At 35.8% G+C, this 25275-nt stretch overlaps 2 protein-coding genes across 2 annotated transcripts in view; one reads left to right on the top strand and one right to left on the bottom strand.

The window, feature by feature from the left end:
- LOC107747298 (inactive heparanase-2-like) overlaps window positions 1-1896 on the bottom strand; it is an 80832-nt gene extending 78936 nt beyond the window's left edge. Inside the window, exon 1 of the mRNA XM_016561770.1 lies at window positions 1616-1896. Within this exon, the coding sequence (XP_016417256.1) occupies window positions 1616-1866 (251 nt within the window). The 5' untranslated portion in view covers window positions 1867-1896. The remainder of the gene's footprint in view (window positions 1-1615) is intronic.
- Window positions 1897-6716: 4820 nt separating this feature from the next.
- Window positions 6717-25275, top strand: part of LOC107747260 (metal transporter CNNM1-like) — a 20145-nt gene continuing 1586 nt past the window's right edge. The window contains exons 1-9 of the mRNA XM_016561713.1: window positions 6717-8426; window positions 14293-14436; window positions 17199-17339; window positions 17609-17778; window positions 18912-19011; window positions 20467-20612; window positions 21522-21762; window positions 23470-23574; window positions 24483-24593. Of these exons, the coding sequence (XP_016417199.1) occupies window positions 6983-8426; window positions 14293-14436; window positions 17199-17339; window positions 17609-17778; window positions 18912-19011; window positions 20467-20612; window positions 21522-21762; window positions 23470-23574; window positions 24483-24593 (2602 nt within the window). The 5' untranslated portion in view covers window positions 6717-6982. The remainder of the gene's footprint in view (window positions 8427-14292; window positions 14437-17198; window positions 17340-17608; window positions 17779-18911; window positions 19012-20466; window positions 20613-21521; window positions 21763-23469; window positions 23575-24482; window positions 24594-25275) is intronic.

Raw genomic sequence — 25275 nt, forward strand, 5'->3', positions numbered from 1 at the left:
TAAAAAAAAAAAAAAAAAAAACATTTCGGAAAGAGAAAAGTAACAAACAGCGGCACACAAACTCACATTTCGCTCATCTGGTGTCACGTCCAATAATGTGAATAATTACATTTAATCAGACCAAGCATGACTAACCATGTAATTTTGGGAAAATGACAACAGCTAGAATATAACAATTTAAAAGAACTAAATATTATTGCAGCTTACGGCAGAATAATAGCGATAATAACTGCGATATATTTGCATATAAATATGTCAGCATTATGTTATTATTGTTACCATTAGCATTAACATTATGAGATCGTTATTTTGAACGCAAGCATGTGCATAACTTTATATCACTATTAGGCTACCTCAAATCTGTGGAACGGCTATGTGCTGAAACCATATAAGATGGTAAAAATAACATGAATCTGAATGGCGTGGATATAAATGTTCAAGTAGTCATGTCAAATTCCGCTTTTATTCAGTCCTGGTTTCTTTCCATGTATTAAAGGAAATGAAGTACGCAAAATGTAAAAGCCAAACAAACCCCTTTGACTGCTTTACCACATAAATCTGCAATAACCTGTAGGCTACTGTACACAACAGAAAACTAACAATAATGCAACGACAGCAGACTGGGGTTCAGATTTATGTGGGCCAGTTCTTAAATTCCATTTTTTCCAACACCTCATCCAGACTATAATAATAATTATTTGGTAATATATCGGTAGTAAACACTACATCGATACTGAAACCTGTCTGGGGCTATGAAAGACACTTACATTTCGCTTCTCCGTATGGTTTTGTGTCTTTTCTCCTCTGGGGGCTGGGACACTCATATTCACTTCCAGGTCAAGCCCTGGTGTGCAAATTAACACAATCATTCAAATCTGCGCGTATATTCAGGGTTCGCGCTCTAATATATAAATTCTTATTCGTATGTGGTGTGGAGAGATAGGCTCACGGGCGAAGCTCATCCCACAACACAGTTTCACTGGGATTCAACAGATGTTTTATTAAGCATTGCGCGTAAACATGTTGTACTTCACGCGTAAAATTAATGTCCAAAAGTGTGAAAATAGATATACAAGTAATAGGCGGCTACACTGGTATTTTACATGATAACATTATAAGCCGCATAGAAAGACTATCATATCTCCAAAGATAACCTAACATGAAGTTTATCTGTGAAAATAAACGAGTAAATGGGTTTTGTAGTAGACTATCTTTAGAGAAATGTGGTATCGTGTAAAAAAAGACGTTAGTCGATAGATAAAAGGTAGTAAAACGGCAGTATTAAGTGATTGGGCAGTTATATGTTATTGGAAAGATTCACTGATAATGTCTAGTGGCGTTCCTGTTGGAAAATCCCGTTTAAGCCGGATAGCTGTGCTTGGAACATGAAAGATGGTTTCTGGCTGGTCACTATCTGGTTCAGCTAGACCGCTTTTAAGATGGTATGTTGCTTGTCCAATATGGTTTACCAGCTTTAAACCAGCTACCATGAACTAAAACACACCTACCAGCTAAGGACGGCTTCTCTACGGCAGGATCTCTCTAATTCCACACCAACACATCAGCATCACCAAAGCATCGTCGTGATTAGGATGTAATTGCAAAACTGTAATACCTTAAGAAGTCCAGCCAGCCATCCTTTACGATAGATGGATCCAACTGCAACGAGAGGAAGTTGTCATTCAAAACTTTCACCGGGCTTCGAGTATTCACGTCCAGTAAAATCAAGGTTCTCTCCAGAAAGCTCTGTCTCTTCCCTCCGGACACTGGTCTCCTGTAGGTAGCGGCGGAGGAAATGAGAGACTGGAGTATCAGTGCCAACCACAGTGACGAGCCGAACACTGGGCAGAGGAACTGCCTGGGCATCTTCTGTCCTCAAGCACCGGGCGGAGCGCAGTGAGGGAGATCTAGCAGAGATCTCCTTATAAAACCCGATCAAAAAGCACCTGAAGTGTTTTTATGCCCCTCCTTGAGCGAGGATCACTGGTGTCTCTTTCAGCCCCCCTATCTTCAGCTGTTTTGGAGTTAGCTGGAGTAAACTCACGCCCCAGGGCCAGCCTCCATCACACTGCTGCCTCTGCACCGCCCTCTGTAGTAACGCAACAGGCTCTTAAAGGTAAGATGACTCTTATTTAAAAGAAGCTTCTTCAGCTGGGGGGTATCTGAAGCATAATTGCTCTGTCTGCACACAAAGTAAAAATGAAATAAAAATAATAAGACGAAAATAAAATAAATAGACGCAAACCAAAACGTTATGGTTCTTCAGACGTTCTTTGGTTCAGCAAAGAATCCTATTTTTTTTTTATCTAAAACCATTTATGGCTGTATATGGTTCTTTGGAGTTAAAAAGTTATTTTTATGTTACATTTATAGGTTCTTCACAATATCTGGTGTTTGTTTGTTTTTTAACATCAGCATATGACTGTTTTCTAAACCATAAATATTTTTCTGTATTTTAAAAAGATTTTCCATGCAGTGGAGTTAAGCTGTAAAGTCATTTCTGGTTATAATTGGAAAGTTTATTTTTAAAGGCCTGTTTCCTGCTATTTCTATATTTCATTTTTTTTACTTACATCAAGACTGAATTACTAAAACAGTACGTAATTTTGCTTTAGTTGTCTAAAAAGAAGAGTGACGGTCCATATGATTTCTCGTGGACTAATCAACTGTTCACCTTATTTTAAAACTCAGTCCTGTTGTCGTTATCCCCGAACAATTGACTTTTTTTGTGCATAAATGACTACAAATAGTTAAACGTTTAACTCGTTTACGTAAAGAGAATTCAAAGATGAGCTTTCTGTTTTTACAGATGAACATTGTGCAGATTTGCAACTGAAGGCTTATAAAAATAAAAAAAAACTGTTTTGTGTTTTTTCGTCTCCGGCGACCTATTCACAAGTTGATATAGCCTATTGATATGTTGATATGTATTAACAAGTGATTCTACGTGTACATATGAGGTTTTCTTTAAAAGGACTATGGCATTTTTAAAGACAATTTACACAGATAAAAGCTTATAAAACCCCGTGGGGGACATAAAGAAATGCACAATGTTGAAGAATAAAATACAATGCGTAACTAATATATTGCAACAACCGTCTACATATTTATAGGGGGAAAATATATTATTTTCCCCGAGTAAGAAAAACAAACACCTGACAAAATATCAATAACCTACTGACATAATAGCCTCTCTTTTTCATGAAAATGTGTTTATTGTAATTATCCACATCGGGACCGGTGGTCTCGTAGGAAGCAAACAATTTAGCATACAGAGATCACGAAACTACTCTAAAGGGGAAAAAAAATCATCTCGTAACTCACCTCGTGTTCACCTAACGGGTCCTTATGTCTGAGAACATTTCTTGCTTTATCTTTTTAAAATATTCGTTTACAAAGCCCCCAGCGCGAGCTAGTTTTCCATCATTTCGATAAAATAATTGCAGGCTATATAAAAACAATTTAGCATACAGAGATCACGAAACTACTCTAAAAGAAAAAAAAATAATCTCGTAACTCACCTCGTGTTCACCTAACGGGTCCTTATGTCTGAGAACATTTCTTGCTTTATCTTTTTAAAATATTCGTTTACAAAGCCCCCAGCGCGAGCTAGTTTTCCATCATTTCGATAAAATAATTGCAGGCTATATAAACCATTGATAAATATTTAAAATATATATAATTGCGGAGCAACACAGATCGGACGCTGTTCTTTGTCCTTTCGTTGCTTTATGCACTGCATAGTTTTGCTGTGAAATGTGAATATAAAGTGCTGAACATATGGTTTAGCCTATAAAAATTCGGTTTTATGAGTAGGGTGCATCTTTTGGCGTGACACACCAGCGATCATCTCAATGGGTTACTTGCATACGTCATGATCTTAATAAACCTGAGACGTGCACAGTTCAGTGTATAGACAATAAAATAATGCTCTGTCACCTGACTCACGACACTGATGTCTAATAACGGGAACCATGTGATTTGTCCTTCTGTGACTGACACTTTGGCCTAACGTCCCGGGCGTCCTGCGACAGTCCACTTTTACTTTCTGCAGAATAAAGTAGAATAAAACAAAACAGATAGAAAATACGACTCTGTGCTGTTTTTACAGTATGTTTCTTGGCAGTAAACCAGACAGGGCGCCTCTCTTTAACCTCAGATTTATGACAAGATTGATCAAGTTTTATACGAGAAATCTTTTGAAGTTCATTTTTAGCTTTCTAAACTGGAACTCACCGTTTCAGATATTATTGGGAGTAAATATAATAGGAAGTAAATATATAGGGTTAACATTCAGTACACGGTCTTGTAGTTTATTGTGAAGCAAAACAATATAGGCTATAAAGTATTCCAGATTGTGCATCTTTTCTCCCATTGTGATAAAAAGTGCGAGGTTAAAACTTTTACAAAAATCCTTAAGCTATAAAAACAACATGGATAAAGTTCTAAACATTCTAAATAATACATTCAAGTAGTTTAATTCTTTCTTCCGAATAAATTTAAAAATCCTTAAGCTATAAAAACAACATGGATAAAGTTCTAAACATTATAAATAATACATTCAAGTAGTTTAATTCTTTCTTCCGAATAAATTTGGCGTTTATTTTAGAATGCATTTAGTAAAATAAAAACCTTTCAGCTTCACTTAAAAAAACAAAACATTTAATTTCTGTATAAAAGTTTCTGGTTATGACATAATAGTTACGCGCATTATCAATTATTAAAATGATGACTATAAGATTATGCTGATAAGATGGGAAGAGAGAGATTTAAAACTAAAGCTCAAAATTTTTTACGTTGTACTGCGTTAGATTAAAATTAAAAACACTACAGTTATGTTTGTATAGGACAGTATATTTCGGTCGGGTAATTTGTCAAAGTTCACAGGCTAATTGAAAAAATACAGGTCAACAAATAACATCTTCAGATATTAATACAATAACAGGAAAATGTCTACTCACCTGGTTTAAAGTTCATGTGCACTAAATGAAATAAAATATTTATTTGTAGCAGAAATGAAACAGGATTCTATGAAAGTAAAGCCATTTCCGAAAGTAATCGTAAACTGCATTGGACTAAACAACTAAATAATATGCACGAATGATTGCATACATTTTAATTTTCTTTAGTCTTTTGATATCAGTTTTGTATATTATTTGTGCTGTGATTTTCCCCTTTCCTTTCACACAACAATAGAAAAACTATGGAGTCTTTTAGAGTCTTTTAGTGAAACCATCCGAGCACGGCACTCCCACTGTTTCAGACAGGCTCCTAAAGGACGTGCAACATTTCATCCAAGTGGACCATCAATAATTTATTAAGTAATGGTTTCCTGAGCCTGCTAACTGTACTGTGAGCCCTCCCTGCAGACCGCCGACAAGGTCAAGGCTTTACATACGGGTCCCTCTGAATATCGACGAGCCGTGAGCAATAAGAGGGAGAAGAAGAAGAAAAAAACTCCACATATTTGTCTCTGATTTACGAGGTGGAAGCGAGTGATGCTGAGCAGACGAAAGTGGTTAGCACACACAGCCAAACATCTCCAAATTCTTATTTGTCTCTTAATTTTATTTTACCCATAAACTCTTCAGAATGGTGTTGTCTATCATCTGTGCCATTGGCTGTCTGCTTGAGGGCTGGCTCCAAACACCCAGGGGATAAAAGTAAGTGTTTATGAGACCACAACTTATTGTTTCACCCTGCTGCTGGCGAAGCGAGTTTTTGTTGTTGTTGACATTTCGAAATGATTTGACAAAAATCCCACAGAACGAATTTCTTGCTTTTGGAAACGGAAACGGCTGGAAATGCAAATAGGTGACGTTTGTATTACAAAATATGATTTAGTGTCTTATAGATGTTTAATATCTAAACACTGATATACACTGATGTCTTCCTATACGTTAGGGTGTGTGTGTGTCTTTGAATAGCCTATATGTTGAACCACCGAACAAGCGTTCTCTTAAAAAAATAAAAATGAAATAAAATAAAATAAAAACTACCAGGAGACATATCTTATACATATATGTTGTACTCATGCCACTATTTATGTTATATTATTTGAGGTGTTTTGCAAAATTACAATTTTATTTCATTAGTCAAATAGAACAACATCACTTGTCTGTAAGTTTCCATCATTCAGTTATCGAAGTCAAGGCAAATTGTTATATAGTGCCACCTTGTGGCGAAGATTCATTATGACTCGTTAACTTTTATTGCACATGAAAGTTGAGTTTGCTTTGAGTTTGAATAGAACATCTATTACCTTTTTGGACGGTAAGTAACTTAAGTATTCGTTACTTTACGTTACCTGTATTTTCACAAGGACAAATATTGCATGACATTCATTAAGAATATACAGATGATGATGATAATGATCATAACTAATAATAATAATAATAATAATAATAATAATATATTTAACTTTTATTAAATGCAAAATTAGTGATTCAATAAAATTCAGATATCTGATATCTTGGACCTTGTGTTGCTGGTTTAAAACAATACGAGTAGAGCTTTCAATCTCCACAGGCCCAGAGACTCCCCAACCATCAGAGTCTGTCAATATAAAAAAAGAGTAGGCTACTTTAATAAGTAGCTAATACTTTAAAGTAATACTTTGTTAACTTTTATTACTAAACAATATTAAACCTTAATTATTAAATGTAATATTACATTTAAAAAATGCCCTTTTTAAAAAGTTCTCTATGTTTATATATCTGTCCACCGACTTCTTGGGTTTACCGTGGTAAAATAAACAGAAATCGTCTCCCATGATCTCTGGCTGGGTGTTTTGGCCCGTTCATCTGCTGGACTGTATACATATTTCCTGTTTGCTCCTTACAGTATCGCAGCCCTGCAAAACGTCATGACGTCACTGCGGTGTCATTTTTATTTATACGAGACTCCAGCTGTTACATTGACTCGGCAAACAGAGTCGATGTGTTTGTCCGTGGGTGTCATCGCCACGTGATCCAGCTCGCCAATGTCCTTCTACAACCCACTCAGCATCATGGCTGCGGATGCTGCGGATGCTCTCCTCCCGCACCGCATCCCCGGACCATGCCTCCTGCCCCTGCTCCTCCTGATCGCCTCCGCTCTCCCCACACCGAGCCACGGGCTGCTGGGCTTCCGACCGGAGGACACGGGAGGAGATCTGTCCGTGCAGAACGGGGTGTTGAAGGCCACCGAAGGGACGCGGTTCATGTTACGCGTGTACTATGCAGCATCACCGCAGAGGCTCAACCGGACCGTCAGCAGCGGTGGCGGCACAGCCGCGCCGTGGATCGCTTTCATAGAAGAACCGGAGCCAGGCAGAGAGGGGCAGGTGCATCCCAAACACAACTTGTGCGTGGAGGAGAGCGCCAGGAGCTCGGATATAGAGCTCCTCGGATCTTTCAAGTCTGCCTCCAGCCAGAACTCCATCCTGGTGGAGCTGCTCGCCAAAGACCTGCGGAGAGGAGAGAACATCAAGTATTACTCCATGTGCGCCTTTGACGGGATCAAATGGGAGCACTACCGGACGCGCGACTTCTGGCTGGCGGTGGTGGAGCGGCCGCCTCATGCGGACGGGTGGCTACAAGCGGGTCTTTCGGTGCTGCTTCTGGCGCTTTCCGCGCTCTTCAGCGGGCTGGTGATCAGCATGCTCGCGCTGGACCCCGTGGAGCTCAAAGTGCTGCAGAACAGCGGCACGCACAAGGAGCAAAAGTACGCGCACAAGATCGAGTCGGTGCGCAAACACGGCAACTACGTCCTGTGCACCTTGGTGCTGTGCAACGTGCTCACCAACACTTTCCTGGTGGTTTGGATGTGCCAGATCCTCGGAGTGACGCCCGTCTCTACTGCGGCGTGCACTTTTCTCATCTTCTTCATCGGAGAGATCCTGCCGCACTCCGTTGCGTCCAGGCACGGGCTAGCTATCGCGTCCAAGACCGTGTGGCTGACCAAGATGCTGATGCTACTGACTTTCCCCATCACATATCCCATCAGCAAACTCCTAGACAATATGCTGCACCAGGAAATCAGCAACTTCTACACCCGTGAAAAGTTACTGGCTATGCTGAGAGTTTCCGACCCGTATCATGACCTGGTGAAAGAAGAGTTGAACATCATCCAGGGAGCTCTGGAACTCAGGAGCAAAACGGTGGAAGATGTGCTGACCCCTCTCAATGACTGCTTCATGCTGGCCTCGGATGCCATCCTTGACTTCTACACCATGTCAGACGTGATGCAGAGCGGATACACTCGCATTCCTGTGTTTGAGAACGAACGGTCTAATATTGTTGATATACTGTTCGTCAAAGATCTGGCCTTTGTTGATCCAGATGACAGCACCCCGTTAAAAACCATCACTCAGTTCTACAAGCACCCGCTGCACTGTGTCTTTACCGACACCAAACTGGATGCAATGCTGGAGCAATTCAAGAAAGGTAAGATGTTTGTATATCCTATAGGACTCCAGTTGTGTAAAGTTACAACAGGAAAAACAGTTTAAAATCAGTCTGAAAAAGGGTAATTCACACAAAAATCTTTTCTCACCCTCATTTCGTTCCAAACCTGTATGCATTTCTTTCTTCTGTGTAACAAAATATACTTTAAATATCATGTTAATAAAACATCGGACTTAATTAAATTAAATTTGTATGGATGAAAAAAAAAAACACTATAGCGACATTCCAAAATATCTTATTTTGCATTCCACACAGAATTAAGATGTGCATACAATTAAGAATGCAAAAACATGAAGATGATATATGATGACAGTTTTAATTTTTGGGTGAACTGTTCAGTAACTTCAGTGTATTGGAGAACATATTGTACTTTGTAATTATGGAATTGTAAATGAAAATCTGCTGGTTAAATCTTGTCTATAACATATAAATAATACATATATATTGTATGTAATAACATAATAATTAACATTAATAATTTTATGTTTATACACACACACACACACACACATATACATATATATATATATATATATATAATTTTATTTATTTATTTTTGACATCATACATTGCACATTTAACGTCAGCACAACTTCAGCTGACATCTGCAGAGAGGCTGGCAGCTGGACTCCAATAATTTGAATCTGTTCCCATGGCAACCATTTTCATTCCGTCATCATTGCTTACTGTTCACCAGAGAGTTCCTATTAGTCATATTTTGACACGCCTTTAACTGAAAATCCATAAATTACTCATTCCAAGCACTGACCTGTGTGAAATGCAGGGATGCATATCATCTCCTCTTGATCCTGCCCTGCACAAAGTCTATAGACCAGGGGTTCCCAAACTCGATCCTGGAGGGCTGGTGTCCTGCAGAGTTTAGCTCCAACCCCAATTAAACACACCTGAACCAGCTAATCAAGCTATTATAGGCATACTAGAAACTTACCAGCAGGTGTGTTGAGGCAAGTTGGAGCTAAACTCTGCAGGACACCGGCCCTCCAGGACCGAGTTTGGGCACCCCTGCTACAGACAGTGCTGTGATGCATTCTGACGCCTGGTATGATATCATACTTTGGCCTCTACTGCATCACAGTGACAATTAATGTCTTATTGAGATTGATGGTGTTTTCTGTGAAGGCACAGAGTCAAAGCTACAGAGCAGCTACAGCAGGGTGCAGAGTGCCATAATTCATCTGTAATGCAGTAACCTGCCAGATGTACCACTTTCACAGGGTACAAGATTCACCGCAGGGTACAAATGTTCCTACGCAGTAGATTTAGTAAAGGGATCATCAACAGTATCAGATCCATAACCGCCGTAGGAATCCAGGGCAGTTTAGGCAACGTCCAGACCAAAAATAGGATTTTCAGCACAGACTGACACCGCACTGCACTTTAACTCTGGATTGAGTTTAATCTTTGTGCAAGACTTGGTTTTCCACCACACAGCAGAACTGTTTGAGAGAATTCATTAAACTTAGAACTGAGGTTAAAATTTACCTAGTGGATTGCTCTCAATTTTCAGTAATCGCTCCATTTAAATGGAACTGTAAAAGATGTATGTTGTTACAGCATTTTTTTTCATGGAAACGTTTAGGAATCTTTATACACCTCTTTTATGACAGTTCATAGTGACCGCAGCTGTTAAAGGAATAATTCACCCAAAAAAGAAAATTTTCTGAATATGTCCTCACCCCCAGGCCTAGTTTGTTTCCCCAGTTTGTTGCTTAATCAGAACAGATTTGGAGAAATCTACCCGTAGCATTACATCACTTGCTCACCGATGGTTCCTCTGCAGTGAATGGGTGCCATCAGAATAAGAGTCCAGACAGTTGATGAAAACATCACAATAATCCACAAGTAATCCACACAAGTCCAGTCTATCAATTAACATCTTGTGAAGTGAAAATCTGTGTGTTTGTATGAAACAAATCCATCATTGAGATGTTTTTAACTTCAAACTATTGATTTCAGATGACCTGAGGGTGAGTAAATTTTCATTTCAGTTTAGCTGTGTAAAGACATCATACAGGTTTGGAATGACACAAGGTTTAGTAAATGAAGTAGTGTCATTTTTGGGTGAACTATCCCTTTAAATCCAAGTGCTTGTCTGTATAGAAACATCAGGGTAGATTAGCTGCAGCAGTGACCTTTTGGTCCAATCAGTGTCTCAGCTTGGGACCATATGGACAAAAAGAGCAGAGCGAAAGAGAAGAGGATCTGCTTCCTCACACTGCGAGCACCCAGCCTGTCACTCTTTGAAGCTTCTGCCTCCAGTGAACATATTACAGCAGGAATTATGAAATATGCAGGCTCAACCTTTCCCTCTCCACTCAGTGAAGTAAGGCAGATGCTGAACAGCAGGTAAAGGTGAAGCTGAATAAAACGGCCTTTTTCTGAAGACTAAGTTACTGAAGTGGTAAACTAAGTGTATATGTACTTTTAAAAATAGCAGAAGCTATTATTCTTTTAAGAACATAACAAATATAAAATGCTAAATTAAAAACATACACTGGTTATTACAAACTGCTACTTCATCCAGTTCAACCCAACAGGTAAATTCTCCAAAAGTGTATTACTTTATTTGTTCTCTGGACCAAAAATTTCTATTTAAGAATGTTTTTAACCCCACTGACTTTCATTGGGAGGAAAAACCAGAGACATTTTTCAAAATATCTGCTTTTGTTAATTTTTCCTTTTGTGTGTACTATACCTTTAAACATCAAAAGTATTCAAACATAGGCAGAGTGTAAGCTATGTGATAAATTTAGAAACAAGAAATCACACAGGATCTGACTGATCATGATTTGGTTGGCAGTCTCAATTACTTCTCTCTGTTGTTTCCTCTTCTATCTCTGCTAGTCTGTCCTATAAAGACAAAAAGCCGATAAAAATACATTTTAAAAGAACCAAGAACATTAACGGCATGCCCATTGATGTTTGCTAATGATTCCACTGGGGTTTATGCAGAAAATGGTGCTAAAAACAAACAATCCAAAGGCTTAGGGTTTGTCTGAAAATAGTTTGCTTTGAAAAAAATTGGCCAAACTTCTAGAAATTTAAACCACACCAGGAAATGAAAGGAAAGAATTTAGTTTCTATTCAGTTCATAAATTATAAGCTAAAAATTATGAGATTTTGAACTGTTGGTGGCGCTAGAGAGTTATAGGGAGTTGCCATAGACTCTACCAAAGGGGGAAAAAATATGTGCCTACACACCTTTAGTGCTTGGCCCCTACAGTGTATGGCCCCTAAAATTTCAGGATCAATAGCTACATTATTCCTATTCCTCAAACTGTATTCTGCATGAATAATCAGACCCTGAAGTTGTACCAAACCTGTAGGAGTTTCTTTCTTCTGTGGAACATAACAATTATATTTTGAAAAATGTTGGTAATTAAATAGTTGATGGTCCCCATTGACTTCCATAGTATGGAAAAAATACTATGGAAGTTAATGGGCACCATAAACTGAAATTCTTCAAAATATATTTTTTCGTGTTCAGTTGAAGAAAAAAAGTAGGCTAATGAAGGTTTGGAACAACATGAGGGTGAGTAAATGATGGCAGAACTTTCATTTTTGGGTGAACTCTCCCTTTAAGCTCAAATGCAGATCAAATGCAACACGAATGCTGCACAAGCATCAAAATTAAAAAGGCCTAAAACATGATTTTAAAAAAGCAGTTAACACAGAAAATCATGCATTTATTTGCATATGCATTTTTAGGACAAACTGTGCTATTGGATCCTATTTAGACATCATTCAGGCATTTCCTTCTGTGTTTTTCTTTCCGTTTTCAGCACACTGCTTTATTTAGCATTTCCCACCATACTGCTCTGCCATGCATCACATGAGTAGAGTATAGTGCCACAGCTTTAACGAGTTCATTTGCTGGCACAGCAGCTGAAGGAATCGCAGGGACATCCGCGTGGGCTCAGACCCTCTGGCTCCGCGTGCATGCGTGCGCGTGTTATATAATAGCGTAGTGATGTAATGCGGTTCCCTGAACATCAGCTTTGAGGTGTATCGAGCCGAGTGCTGCATTGCCCTTGCTCTCCACCTGACTCCTGCAGAATTCTTCACTTCACTCAGCGTGTGCCGCTACCATAGAGACCACAGCATGAGAGAGGCTTCTGTCCGTTAAGTTCTCACTATCCAAAGGTTGAGGATTATGTATTTAATCTTCCCCGCCTGAAATGATATTCCAAATCTGGCTGACTGATGATTAACAGAAATGCTAGCTGGGATGTTTCATTTGTTCCATTGCAAAGAGCTTCTGTTTGGGAATTCAGTGAACAATCTAAGCAACACTTATTGTGCTTCATAAGGTTTTTAAAAGGGTCATATATTTTTTTTTTGTTTTTGTTTTTTTTGTTTTTTTACAGTAATTTAGCTTTTTATGACATTTTTTGCTGCTGTTTCTTTAAGATTCCAAAAGTGCCCTCTTTGCATGTGAAATGAGCTATAGGTTTGCTGCAGCAACAATCTGCTGGTTTGCAGTTGGTGCCAATATATATTTAGCCTCATATTTCAATAACAGACTGTTGGCAAAGCGGCATTACATTATGATAGATTTATAAAACAATCTGTTGAAATGACCAGACTTCAACTGTTAGTTTCTAATGACTCCTCATAAGGCTCTGGTAAATATTAAATAGCCATTGTTAATATGTAAATGCATCTGACATTACAACATTGTGGATGTGCAGAACAAGTGTGTGTGTATGTGTGTGTGTGTGTGTGTAGCCTATATATGTACACACGCACACACGCATGTTTATGTAACAATGTTTTTGAAAGTCTCTTATGCTCACAAAGGCTGCATTTATTTAATCAAAAATACAGTAAAAACTTTAATATTGTGAAATGTTATTACACAAACTGTTTTCTATTTTAATAGACTTTAAAATAGAATTAATTTGTGATGCAAAGATGAATTTTCAGTATTATTACTCCAGTTTTCAGTTTCATGTGATCCTTCAGAAATCATTCTAATAATATTATTATTATTATATAATATGAACATTTCTTATTATCAATGTTGAAAACAGCTGTGCTTAACATTTTTGTAGGAACCATAATAATTTTTTTTCCAGAATGCCTTGATTTTATAAAAAGTTCAAAAGAACAGCATTTTATATAAATAAAAATCTGCTGTACATTACAAATGTTTTACTGTCACTTTTGATCAGTTTAATGCATCCTTTAAAAAAAACTAAAATGACCCTAAACTTTTGAACGGTAGTGTATATACAAATATATAAATACAGAAAATTTCACATTTTGGCATCATAATTATTTAATATTAAGGGAGACATGAACTAATGTCAGAATAGCCATTAATGCCTGAGCAGCTTTTTAAAGACTCAAAAATAGCAAATTCCAACAGTTTCCAGGTTTTTAGAATGCTCAGCTTCATCATCAGAGCCACAGGGCTCCCGAACCCCATTGCATAACCCCTCAGCGCTCTTTACATAAGGTCAGGTCTGAATCTTCAGAACTGTCATAGTTAATCTCTTCACGAGCCTTCATTTCAAGCACTCTTTATGTCATGTGACAAATCAGTTTAACAGTGCAAAAGACTCTCTGCAACAGAATTCATATACACAAGTATCCAAAGGGTAAAATAAATGGACAGGGCTTCATTTACTAAAGTTGTGTGACTATTGATTTTGCACACTTTGCCTAATAACTTCATTGATTCATGGATTGATTTAATAGCACTGCAGTTTTGTTAAATTGGCTTTAATATACTTTGCATAAATGAGGGTGCAGATTAAAATTAAATGGCAATTGCGTATCATGCTATGATGCTCCTATGTCTTTCTCTGGCACTGTAAAGGGAAATCTCATTTGGCTATCGTACAGAGGGTCAATAACGAAGGAGAAGGAGATCCTTTCTATGAAGTCATGGGCATCGTCACTCTAGAAGACGTCATCGAGGAAATCATCAAGTCTGAGATTGTGGACGAAACAGACCTCTACAGTAGGTGTTTACCATTTCTGTTCTTTAAATCTGGTGCACTTTTGAATATCTTAGACCTCATTTGTTTTTCTATCTTCTCATCTTTCAATATTAACGATTCAGATGAACACTCAAACACCTGAAAGTTACAAAATCAGTCTAATAGTGAATTATAAGAAGAATATTTCCTCTACACCGCCATTCCAGAGCATTTGTCTGAGTGAAAACCTGCCCTGATTCCTGCTGCTTCCTCATGCATAGTCGATAACACTGTGACCCTGTTGCATATAATTATCACACTAATTGGATTCCAGAACTCGGTGTTATTGTCTTCTGGCAAAGCCTGTTCTCTGCAATTATCAATTCATTTTTAACCATGATTAACAGTGCTAACATACTGGGGGAGACTAGGGTTTGTACTTTTTATGAATATTTTGTAAGTTAGCTTGAAAAGTGAATTCATTTCTGTACAGACATTTACCTTAACGATCTTGACTACAAAACAGTTTTCTGCCAAGGAAATAACTTATAGTTATGAATACCATCTTGACCTTTTGTGACAACATATCCCAGTAGCTCCAAAGTGGGTTAAGTTGTCACAATGGGAACCTGCAATTATAGTGCAATAACAGATTATACAGGAGCAGAAAGAAGGAAAAAATTGATCCAGCTTGGATCTTCAGCAGTAACCATATAGTTAACACACGTTTTAGTTTAAATACTACTAAAAACAATACTGTTATGTTTAACCTCTTAAGACCCGAGAAAAGATTTTTAGGAAAAAAATAGTTTTTTTCATGTCTTTACATTGTTTAGAGCATAAAAAAAAAGTAAAAAAAAAAAAAAGAATAAAAAATGATATTTCATTCATAAGTTATACTATGTCCTCGGTAGAGGACATCGGGACTCAATTTAAAAAAAAATAATAAAAAGACATGAATGAACATGCATAGGCAAAAACAATAGATTTTTTAAATCACCAATACATTTTTAGTTTTCAGGATTTTTAGAGAAATACACCAAAATATAATGTCCTCATATGAGGTCACAGGGTCTCAGGAGGTTAAGTTAAAATAATATAATAAAAATATAAGATATAATAAAACACATAAAATATCATTTGAACAATCATTTGAAATTTCATTTCATTTTAGCAATAATGGACACCTTGCAAAACAATTGTGCAATAAAACTTTATTAAAAAGTAAAACTAAAATATCCTATATTCTTGAATTATATATAAAAAAATAACAATAAATAAATAAACCTTAATCCTATAAGAAAATTGTTATGCAGGTCAAAGTGCGTTTTGCCACAAATTTTATTTATTTATTTATTTATCGATTAATTTATTTATTTATTGTGTATGACTAATAATTTCATTTGTCTCCTTTTGTAATAAAAATAAAGATCTATAAAAATTGATGGCTCTAAAAAAGCCTATAAAGTAACATTTATGCACATTTCTGATACAAAAAAAGTTTATTATATTCAATCACTGATTCTTGAGACATGGGACAAAACATGTCCAGCAATTGTAACTGCTATTAGGTTTAAAAATGAAAACATTTTCAATTGTAAATGTTATGAGGGATTAATAATAGAATGTATTTATCATAATTATCCCCTTCAATTTAATTTTATCATTATTATTATATCAAATTTATGACACTTATTGCATCAAGAGTCATTACATCAAAAACAGGGTGTAAATGGATATTAAAAACAGCAATAAAATGGATATTAAAATGTTTGTTTTTTAATTATGAAAAAGAGCTTGTTTTATCAAAAGCAACACTTAATAATATCTCATATCAAAGCAAGGTTGTTTTTCAAGGACAATTATAATTACTATTATAATATATAATTATAATTACTAAATATACAGCATATATTGCTTTTGTGGATTGATAGTCATCACTTCTAGCTAGTTAGCTAGAAGCTAACTAGTTAGCTAGTAGCTAGTTAGAGTTGAGGGAACATAAGGGAACACAAAACACTGGATAAAACATATCTAGACATAATACAGTTCGTTTGTATTCTGATCATGTGTTCTGATCATTTTTGGATCATTTGTTAAGAGTTCCAATGATACATCAAAAACAAAAGTGAATCTTGAGAAACAAACATCAAAAACAATAACATACTGTTTGTTGTGTTTGTTTTAATACAGTAACTGATTGATTCAATGTATTTGATAGGCTAGTTAAAATGACTACAAATTCAGCTTTTCGTCACCTCCGTCAGATGAATCTTTTGATAATATTTATGATATTTTAGATTTGTTGAGGAATTGTTGGTCACATGTGAAATGTAATCTGTCTGCTAACATGAGAATGTGTTTTGAAATGTTAAAAACATCTTGATTGCTGTTAAAGATAAAATTATATTACACAGTCCAAGGTAAAAAGCACATTTTTATAAAAAGAGAGAGAGACAGAGAGAGAGAGAGAGAGAGAGAGAGAAAAGTTGGGAGGTTGAATCAAATAATAGCTCAGTAGCTTAGTACATGTAAAATACAAAAATGTAGTTTCATTTGTTTGAGTACACGGTTATCTTTTTTCAATATTTCACCCTGTTTTGTCCCACTTCTCAAGAATCAGTGCAATGCAATTATCTTGAGTGACATACTGTATAAATTGCCTGGAGATCAATATAACAGTTTTTTTAACCTTTTATTGTCTATATTTTGCATCTCAAGCATATTATATGCTCTCATTCACTTGTTATTGGTTTGAGGTAAAGCCTATCCAGTATAATGTATTGCTGTTGTGTTGTGGCAGCTGATAACCGTACGAAGAGGAGAGTGTCTCACCATGAGAGGAAACAGCAAGATTTCTCCATATTTAAACTGTCAGAGAGTGAAATGAAGGTCAAAGTTTCACCACAGCTTCTGCTCGCAACACATCGCTTTCTAGCAACAGGTAATCTCAATTCACATGTTGTAGGAGAGAGTCAAATATTTGACATTGTTAATGATCAATTCAGACAGTTCTGGTTGTTTTAGGTTTAAAGCACATACAGTTCAAGACCAAAAGGATGTGTTCACATTAATTTGACAATCTAATGAATAGGCTACTCATTTGGTGCAGCATTGCAAATCATCAACAAATGATGAAGGATCAGAATGCTGCTGTTTCATTGTCAATATCATTAATGTGTTTGTTATTCTCTGTTCTCTTTATTTCGGTAGAAGTAGAACCCTTTAAGTCGACGCATCTGTCAGAGAAGATCCTCCTGCGGTTGATAAAGCACCCGAGCGTGGTGCAGGAACTCAAGTTTGATGAGAAAAATAAGCGATCACCAAAGCACTACCTCTTCCAGCGCAACAAGCCTGTGGATTATTTCGTCCTCATATTGCAGGTAAAATACTACAGGTTTTAAAAGCCATTATAAATAAATGTTACAAATTAAAAATATTTTTTTGCAAAAAATTAATTTGTTCAAATTGTCATGCAGATAAAGTAATTTATGACAAAATTATATTACATATATTATAAATTATATTAGGCTACTTGTAATAAAATGCAAAATAAAAGCTTTTCCACTATTGGCCCCCGCTGTAAGTGGAGAAAAATGCTGTATTCATCAGTTTTCAATGCAGTAATTGCAAACAGAGGAAAATAAATAATTTTATTAAATCATAAAAAAATATTTAAAAATATATATATACTTGTAACAAATATTTGTTATGCTAATCAATTAATTTATAGAACAAAATATTCAAATGTATGACAAAATTAATAAAATGCAAAATAAAAGTAATAATAATAATAATAATCATAATAATAATAAAAATAATTTTCACTTTTGTACCCATGCTGTAAGAGGAAAAAATGTCACTTTCCTAAATTTTTATTATTGCAAACTGAGATTTATAACTAGTTTTTATTAAATAATATATCATAAAAATAATTTCAAAACTGTTATGCTAATCAATTAATTTATAGAAAAAAATATTACAATTCATGACAAAATTATAGTACATTAATAAAATGCAAAATGAAAGCTTTTTCACTTTTGTACACATGCTGTAAGTTTTTTATTATTGCAAACTGAGATTTATAACTAGTTTTATTAAATAATATATTATAAAAATAATTTCAAAATTGTTATGTTAATCCATTAATATTTGGCAAAATTATACTACATTAATGAAATGCAAAATAAAAGCTGTCACTACTGGACCCCACTGTAGGGGGAGAAAAATGTCATTTTCCTCAGTTTGCATTTTGTTTATTAATAAAACAATATTTGAAAAGATTATATATTTGTTCAAATATATACTAATGCGTATGCTATGCTATAACATATACTTATGCTATATATATATATATATATATATGCTATATATAGCATATACTTATGCTAATCAAAGAATGTATGGCAAAATTACATTACATTAACTGCATGCAAAATAAAAGCATTTTTTCTCAATTTTCATAATTGCAAACTCTCAAATTTGAAATGTGTGAACCATCTCTCTCTGGCTGCAGGGTCGAGTGGAGGTAGAGATCGGTAAAGAGGGACTAAAGTTTGAAAATGGGCCATTTACATACTACGGCTTACCCGCTATCATGACCATCCTACCCACAGGTTTGTTTGCTGATTTGCCAGAATTCATCACTGGAGCTGAACAGAGCCTCATTAAATAAATCAACCTGAGTTTCCAGAATATCTCGAACAAGGTTTTCCTGCAGTAAAAATATTAATGAGCAATTTAAAAACTCTGAGAGGCGTTGAGCGTGGAGCATATACGTGACCCCTCTAATTAAGGCAGCAAATCTAAATAGAGCGGCTATGTAAATCTTAGGAGAGTAGAGTCGGGTAATTACAGCGTCTGCCCACTCAAGCAAAACGGCACGTTATTATATAAGAATGAAAATCTCATAAGCTTAGCGTCATGAAAATGTAAAAATAACTTAAAGGATTGAGTCTTTAGCTCTTGTTGAAGAGATTAATTCAGAATGAATGTGCGTTAAATGTAAGCTAAGTGTCTGTGTCATATAGTCTGTCTCTCTGGTGAGGGTTTTCTCTGCATCTCTCTGTGATATAAACACACAAAGAAAAGATGCAAACACATATACCAACATACTCCATCCAGGACTCTAGCATCAGCTAATGAGATATGACATGTACATGGACACAAAGAGATTCTGTGTCTGGCATATGTTTTTTTTTTCTCTCATAATCACGGTTGTACACACAACACTAAAAGGTTTTCTGCTTTTTTAGCATTTCATATCCTATTTTTAACATGCATTTTTTGCCACATTTTAACAGTTAAAAAAACTTTGAGAAGCAGTATTGTATAGATAATATATAGACTTCTTTCCAAAGAATTTATCTTTAATAGGAGAGCATTTTGTCTTATTGCGCCGGCAGAATGTTTCAGTTATTTTTATGCATAAACATTAAAAAACAACTGATTAAAAAATAAGCAAAAAATCTGCCAAACATACAGTACAAAAGACAAGATAAACTTAATTTCAGGATACAATGTATGAAAACAAATCACAGTATCTTATGCAGTGTTTCAATTCAAGTACAACCATTTTGGTTCAAGGATTTTTAGATATTTATAAAAAAATTCAATAAAAGCCCACTTTTGCAGTGTCCCGAAGCCCGAAGTTGTGTCCATTTAGCTGAATTTTCGAATATATAAGTGCATTTACTCCAAATGTGTACTGAATTAATTTTAAAAGCACACTTAGGGATTTTTTTCCTCATTAAAAAAAAAAAGATGTACCTTTAAAAATTAAAATCTAAAATAATCTCTACTATGAAACTATTTCTAAAGTACAAATATTTTGGTTCAAGGATTTTAGATATTAAAAAAATTAAAAACTCATTAAGAATAAACGAATCGAATCAAGTTGTGTACATTTGGCTGAATTTTTGAATATGTAGTCCATCTCAACATATAGGTATATATATATATATATATATATAAAAGTATATATAGTAAGCAGACTCTCAATATGCTAGGTAAAGAAAAATTAAATATCTAACGCAATAATCAACTGAATGACTTCTACTGGTGTGATCCAGTCCACAGATCACCGTCCCGGAGCAGCGGTCTCAATCATTCGGATACTACAATCCATGGAGGCAGTCTGGGTCAACTGAGCATCAGCGGAGGACCGTATCTACCAGACTACTCAGTTCGCCAGCTCACAGACCTACAGATCATTAAGGTAAACTTAACCATGCTGAGAAAAAAAAAACTGTTTTTCAGACAGCTGGATGAGGGGAAAATTCAGGGGCATGTTATGTTTCATACCCCATTATTAAAAGAAATGAGTATTGTATTTCTATTTCATTTTAAGACCATTAAAGTTTTTAACCTAAATTCTCATTACTGTAATGCTGAAAGAGAATTTCATTCTTATTATAGTAATGAAAATAATCCTGTCTAGATACATTATTCTTTTTTTTTCCTTTTATTTTTTCAATAAGAAAATAATACATAATTTATTTTTTACTACATTTTGATTTTATTAAAAAAATATTTATCAGCATTAAATTCAATATGACCATACTTACAATTGTACTTTACATATAAATAATTAATGACAGTGTGCACAAGGAAAAAGCATAAAAGCATATGTTAATTTATCATTTTAACATTTTTGTTTTCTTTTTGCATTAAAAAGTCATATATAAAAATACAAGTAAATTTGATTTAAAAAATAACTGTAAAAATTCAAAATTTGCAATTTCGATATAATACATTTTAATACAATATAATTAGACAATGCAACATTTACTTTTGACTCATGGTCCACAACCATGTTTCGATTTCTGGCCCTTAATGGGGATTTGGGGTGAATTGAAAAGAAAATTCATTTTCTTTATTAAAAATGTAGTCTTTTTTATTGATTTGGAGGTCAAATATGGCCGAGGTCCAATTTTTTTGAGGCTGATCCAAGAAGGACTCCCATCAAGTTTTTAGTTTTCGGTGTTCTTTAGCTTTGCTCCAAAAGTGCTAAAGTCAATACTTTTTAATAATGTTTATGGAAACAATAATGTAACATTCTAATGCTATATGTTAAAAATCTAATAGAATTATGAGATGTCTCAGTATGTTATGCTATTCTTTCCAGATCACTCGTAACCATTATCAGAACGCCCTGACAGCTACACGCATGGACAGCTCTCCACAAACACCCGACGCAGAGAGTCAAGCGCCCGGGGAGAGAATGACAATCCCTGAGACGCGTTCCAACAGCATCGCCCTTCCTCTGACAGAACCACGGCCCTGTCTGACCCGATTCCACCAGCACAGCCACCTCTACAGACAGCCACACAGCACCAGCACTCTTAATGAGAGGAACCGCATCGTCCGTGAGTGCATTCGCTTCTCATTTATAGCATCTTTCTCGGGTCCTCTTGGTCATTTTTTTAGGCAGTAAGTGAATATTAAAACAGTTTGACATGAAAGCACGTGGAAGTAGATTTCCTCGGGAGCTAGGAAACAGTCAGAAAAGCTTTATATGACAGACCATTTGAGCTCATCTCCATAGGCTTCTGAGCTTTTCTGAAGTTGGCAGCGATTGCATAACCACGATGTTTGAGGAACACCAAAAGAGTTGTTTTATAAGTTACTTTGAATACACCCAAATATAACCATAACATATCAATGTCAGTCACTGTAATCTTTGTGGAAAGCGAGGATGCAGATAATGCATGTTGGTGGTACATGTGATGGAATTAGGACGTTTCTCACAGCTTCCAAATGCAAGACAAGACAGATGGCCGAACTCTAATCTTCTTACTAAAACTAATCAGACTTTGCGTGAAAAGGTTTAACTCTGATTCTTAAGCTAGAAATCACTTAGCTCAGTTTCTTCTAATAAATGAGGCCTGTACTAAAGTGTACACAGGATCAAATGCAGGATAATCAAATTACACTGTTAAACAATATCATATCAATGTTTGCATTTATATGAAATGCTACTGTAAATATTTAATACACTTTGCGTGCAATACAGATTATAACGTGATATGACAGCAGTTTCACAACCAGAGTCGGAGTTTTAATTAAAACCTCCATGAAATCATAACGGTTTGGCTTTTTGTCAAAATTTGCTAGTATGAGGTTATTTGAAGTAAAGTGTAAAACAGCCAAAATATTGAAGTTTCTTTTCTCCTGGACTAAAAAAATTTCCAAAAACATTGCATAATCTTTAATATAATTTAATGTAGACTTTAAATTTATTTACAACTGTACTTTTCATTTAAATAATGTATACATGCTAATTATATAAAATGATTTTTTACATGTTTATTAACATAATCAATGCACAATGTGCTTTCTTGAAGGAAACAGAAATACAATCATTTAACAGCATGTCTTTACATGAGTTTTGAAAAATAAAATAAGATTTGGGGTGTTTCTTTTTGTCTAATAAACATGAAAATCTCACGAAAATCTCATGTTACAGTCTGAAATATATCACGGGCCACCAATCGAATGATAGAACAGTAATCAGACAGCAGCAAAAACACAAAATAAGCAATTAATCTTACCGTCCACATCCTGAGGATGACCGCAGGCCTCTTCATCAGGATCTTCTCCCTCAGATCTTGACTCAAAGAGATATAGTCGTGATCCAAAAACAAATGCAGAATCATTTTCTTCTTCATCACTCGGGAATGGGTGAGAAATATTCCACGGTTCATTGTAAAGAGTCTTCATTGCTTTCATCCTCAGTAAAAACTGTGGTTAATCTCAGGTTGTCATGAAAATTAAAGGCTACTGGTTGTTTTAAAAAAGGTCAAGGCCTTCAATACATCCACACCAACTTCCTGTTTCAATAGCAAATGTGGCTGCAATTGCATACTAGCTTTATATTGCAGAAATAGTAAGAGTAGTATGCTAGTATGCTGTTTCATATGTCAACACAGGTCAGAAAATTGTGTTTGGTTAATCAACTTCATTTTTATGTCAAAAGACATGGACTCAAAACTTCAGATACTCCTGCATAAAACTCCTGTCCTGTTTATTTCCTGTGTGATCATCTGACTCTGGCTCTCTGGCTCCCCCTGTAGGAAGTAAGTCAGATGGACAGAAGAGCCCCAGTGACTCTGTGTTCCTGCGTATGGATGACACCCCATATATAAGAGACAATCGTGTGGAGAGAAAAGAAGGAACCGGTGGGTGAACTGAAGGATGATTTCTGAAGCCAAACATGACATAATTTTATGCACCAATATACAGTGTTTACATCAGTAAGTCCAAAAAGGAATAGAAAAGCTGCTAAAAACCAAATCAAAAGAAGAGACTGGGCATTAGGTGAACATAAATCACTGTAGAAACTGCACTTTTTTATTTTATTTTATATATTTTATTTTAACATTTATTTTTTCGCCCTCATGCCTTTTCAAACCTGTATGCTTTCCATGGACACACAATGAATATTTGTTAAGAATATTATTTTTTTAATTATTATTTTCAAAGTCATTTGACATTTTTGTCTGTTTCTCAAGCAATTATACGACTTCAAGACTTTAGAATATAGTTTTTAATACTGTAGTTGTATAGACTACTTTAATTATATCTTTATGCAGTAAAAGGTTCCTAAAGATTCTTCAAAATATCTGTATGTCTTTAAAAGTAATAAATACAGCATACAGGTCACAAAATGGCCTAAGGGTGTGTAAACAATGCCAAAATGTTGATTTTTGGGCGAACTATTCCTTTAAGAAGGGTGGTGGTCTGCTCTCTGACTAAATGTACCCAAACTTTCAAACACTGGAGTGGCTGTTTGACAGCGAGCGAGACGTTTGACAGACTGCAGGGAGAGGAAATGCATGAGCTCTAGTCTCTGTTTATACGACCTGCAAAGGAATGTTGACATCAGGCTAGAACTGTCCATTTCAGCTCTGCTTGTTATGACTGGAGGTTAACGGGAATGACTAAATCAAGAATCAATGCAGTTTGGATGTATAGAGAAGAGAAGAGAAGAGAAGAGGAGAGAAGAGAAACAACTAACCAATGACTTTCCAGCTCAGTTTGTCATGTGATCGTGGCCCGTTGTCATAGTGTGTCCGATCTATTTCAGATGCGACGGCCGTACCCATGGAGACGGGCCTGTCTACATCCCAGCTCATCAGCTCTCACTCTCTGGGTGGCTCGGATGAGAACCTGGGGAAAAAACTGCTCCGGAAACTCAGTGTGTATCAGCTGCCAAGCACCTGACTGAATCGCAAATTTGTGAATCTGCCCAGTAATGACACGGCACTTGCATTTACAGCTGCACACACACACACACACACACACACACCTGCTTTTAGTCTGCATTTTCAAACGCCATCTGTTTCCTAGCAACCAGCCAGACAAACTGCAGCCCACACTTCTGTTTAATAAAAAAAGACAACTCACTCAGAACAATGTGATTTACGCAAGTAGGACATATTTCTGGGTCCCCAGCCTTTGTTGCTCCTGGAAAAACATTTTTATCAAGAAATCATTCCTGCTGTTAAAAAATTATGTCGGAGGCTGGTGCTCTGGCAAAGCTTTCTGACTAGCTTAACCAACTAAACTCGTCAACCGTCATCGGTTCAATAATGTTTCCTACTTTCATTCATGCATTTAGTAGACACTTTTATAAAGCAATTCAAATTGTAAAATTTGAAGTATATACCTTGCTGGAAAGCAAACTTATAACTTACAAACTAATAGATTGTAAAGTTAAAGGGGTCATATAATGCGATTTCAATTTTTCCTTTCTCTTTGGAGTGTTACAAGCTCTTGGTGCATAAAGAAGATCTGAAAAGTTGCAAAGACTAAAGTCTCAAATCCAAAGAGATATTCTTTATAAAAGTTAAGAGTCAGCCACACCTACCTAAAACGGC

Source organism: Sinocyclocheilus rhinocerous, unplaced genomic scaffold (genome assembly GCF_001515625.1).
Source record: "Sinocyclocheilus rhinocerous isolate Xijiao unplaced genomic scaffold, SAMN03320098_v1.1 scaffold1069, whole genome shotgun sequence".
Classification (NCBI taxonomy): Eukaryota; Metazoa; Chordata; class Actinopteri; order Cypriniformes; family Cyprinidae; genus Sinocyclocheilus; species Sinocyclocheilus rhinocerous.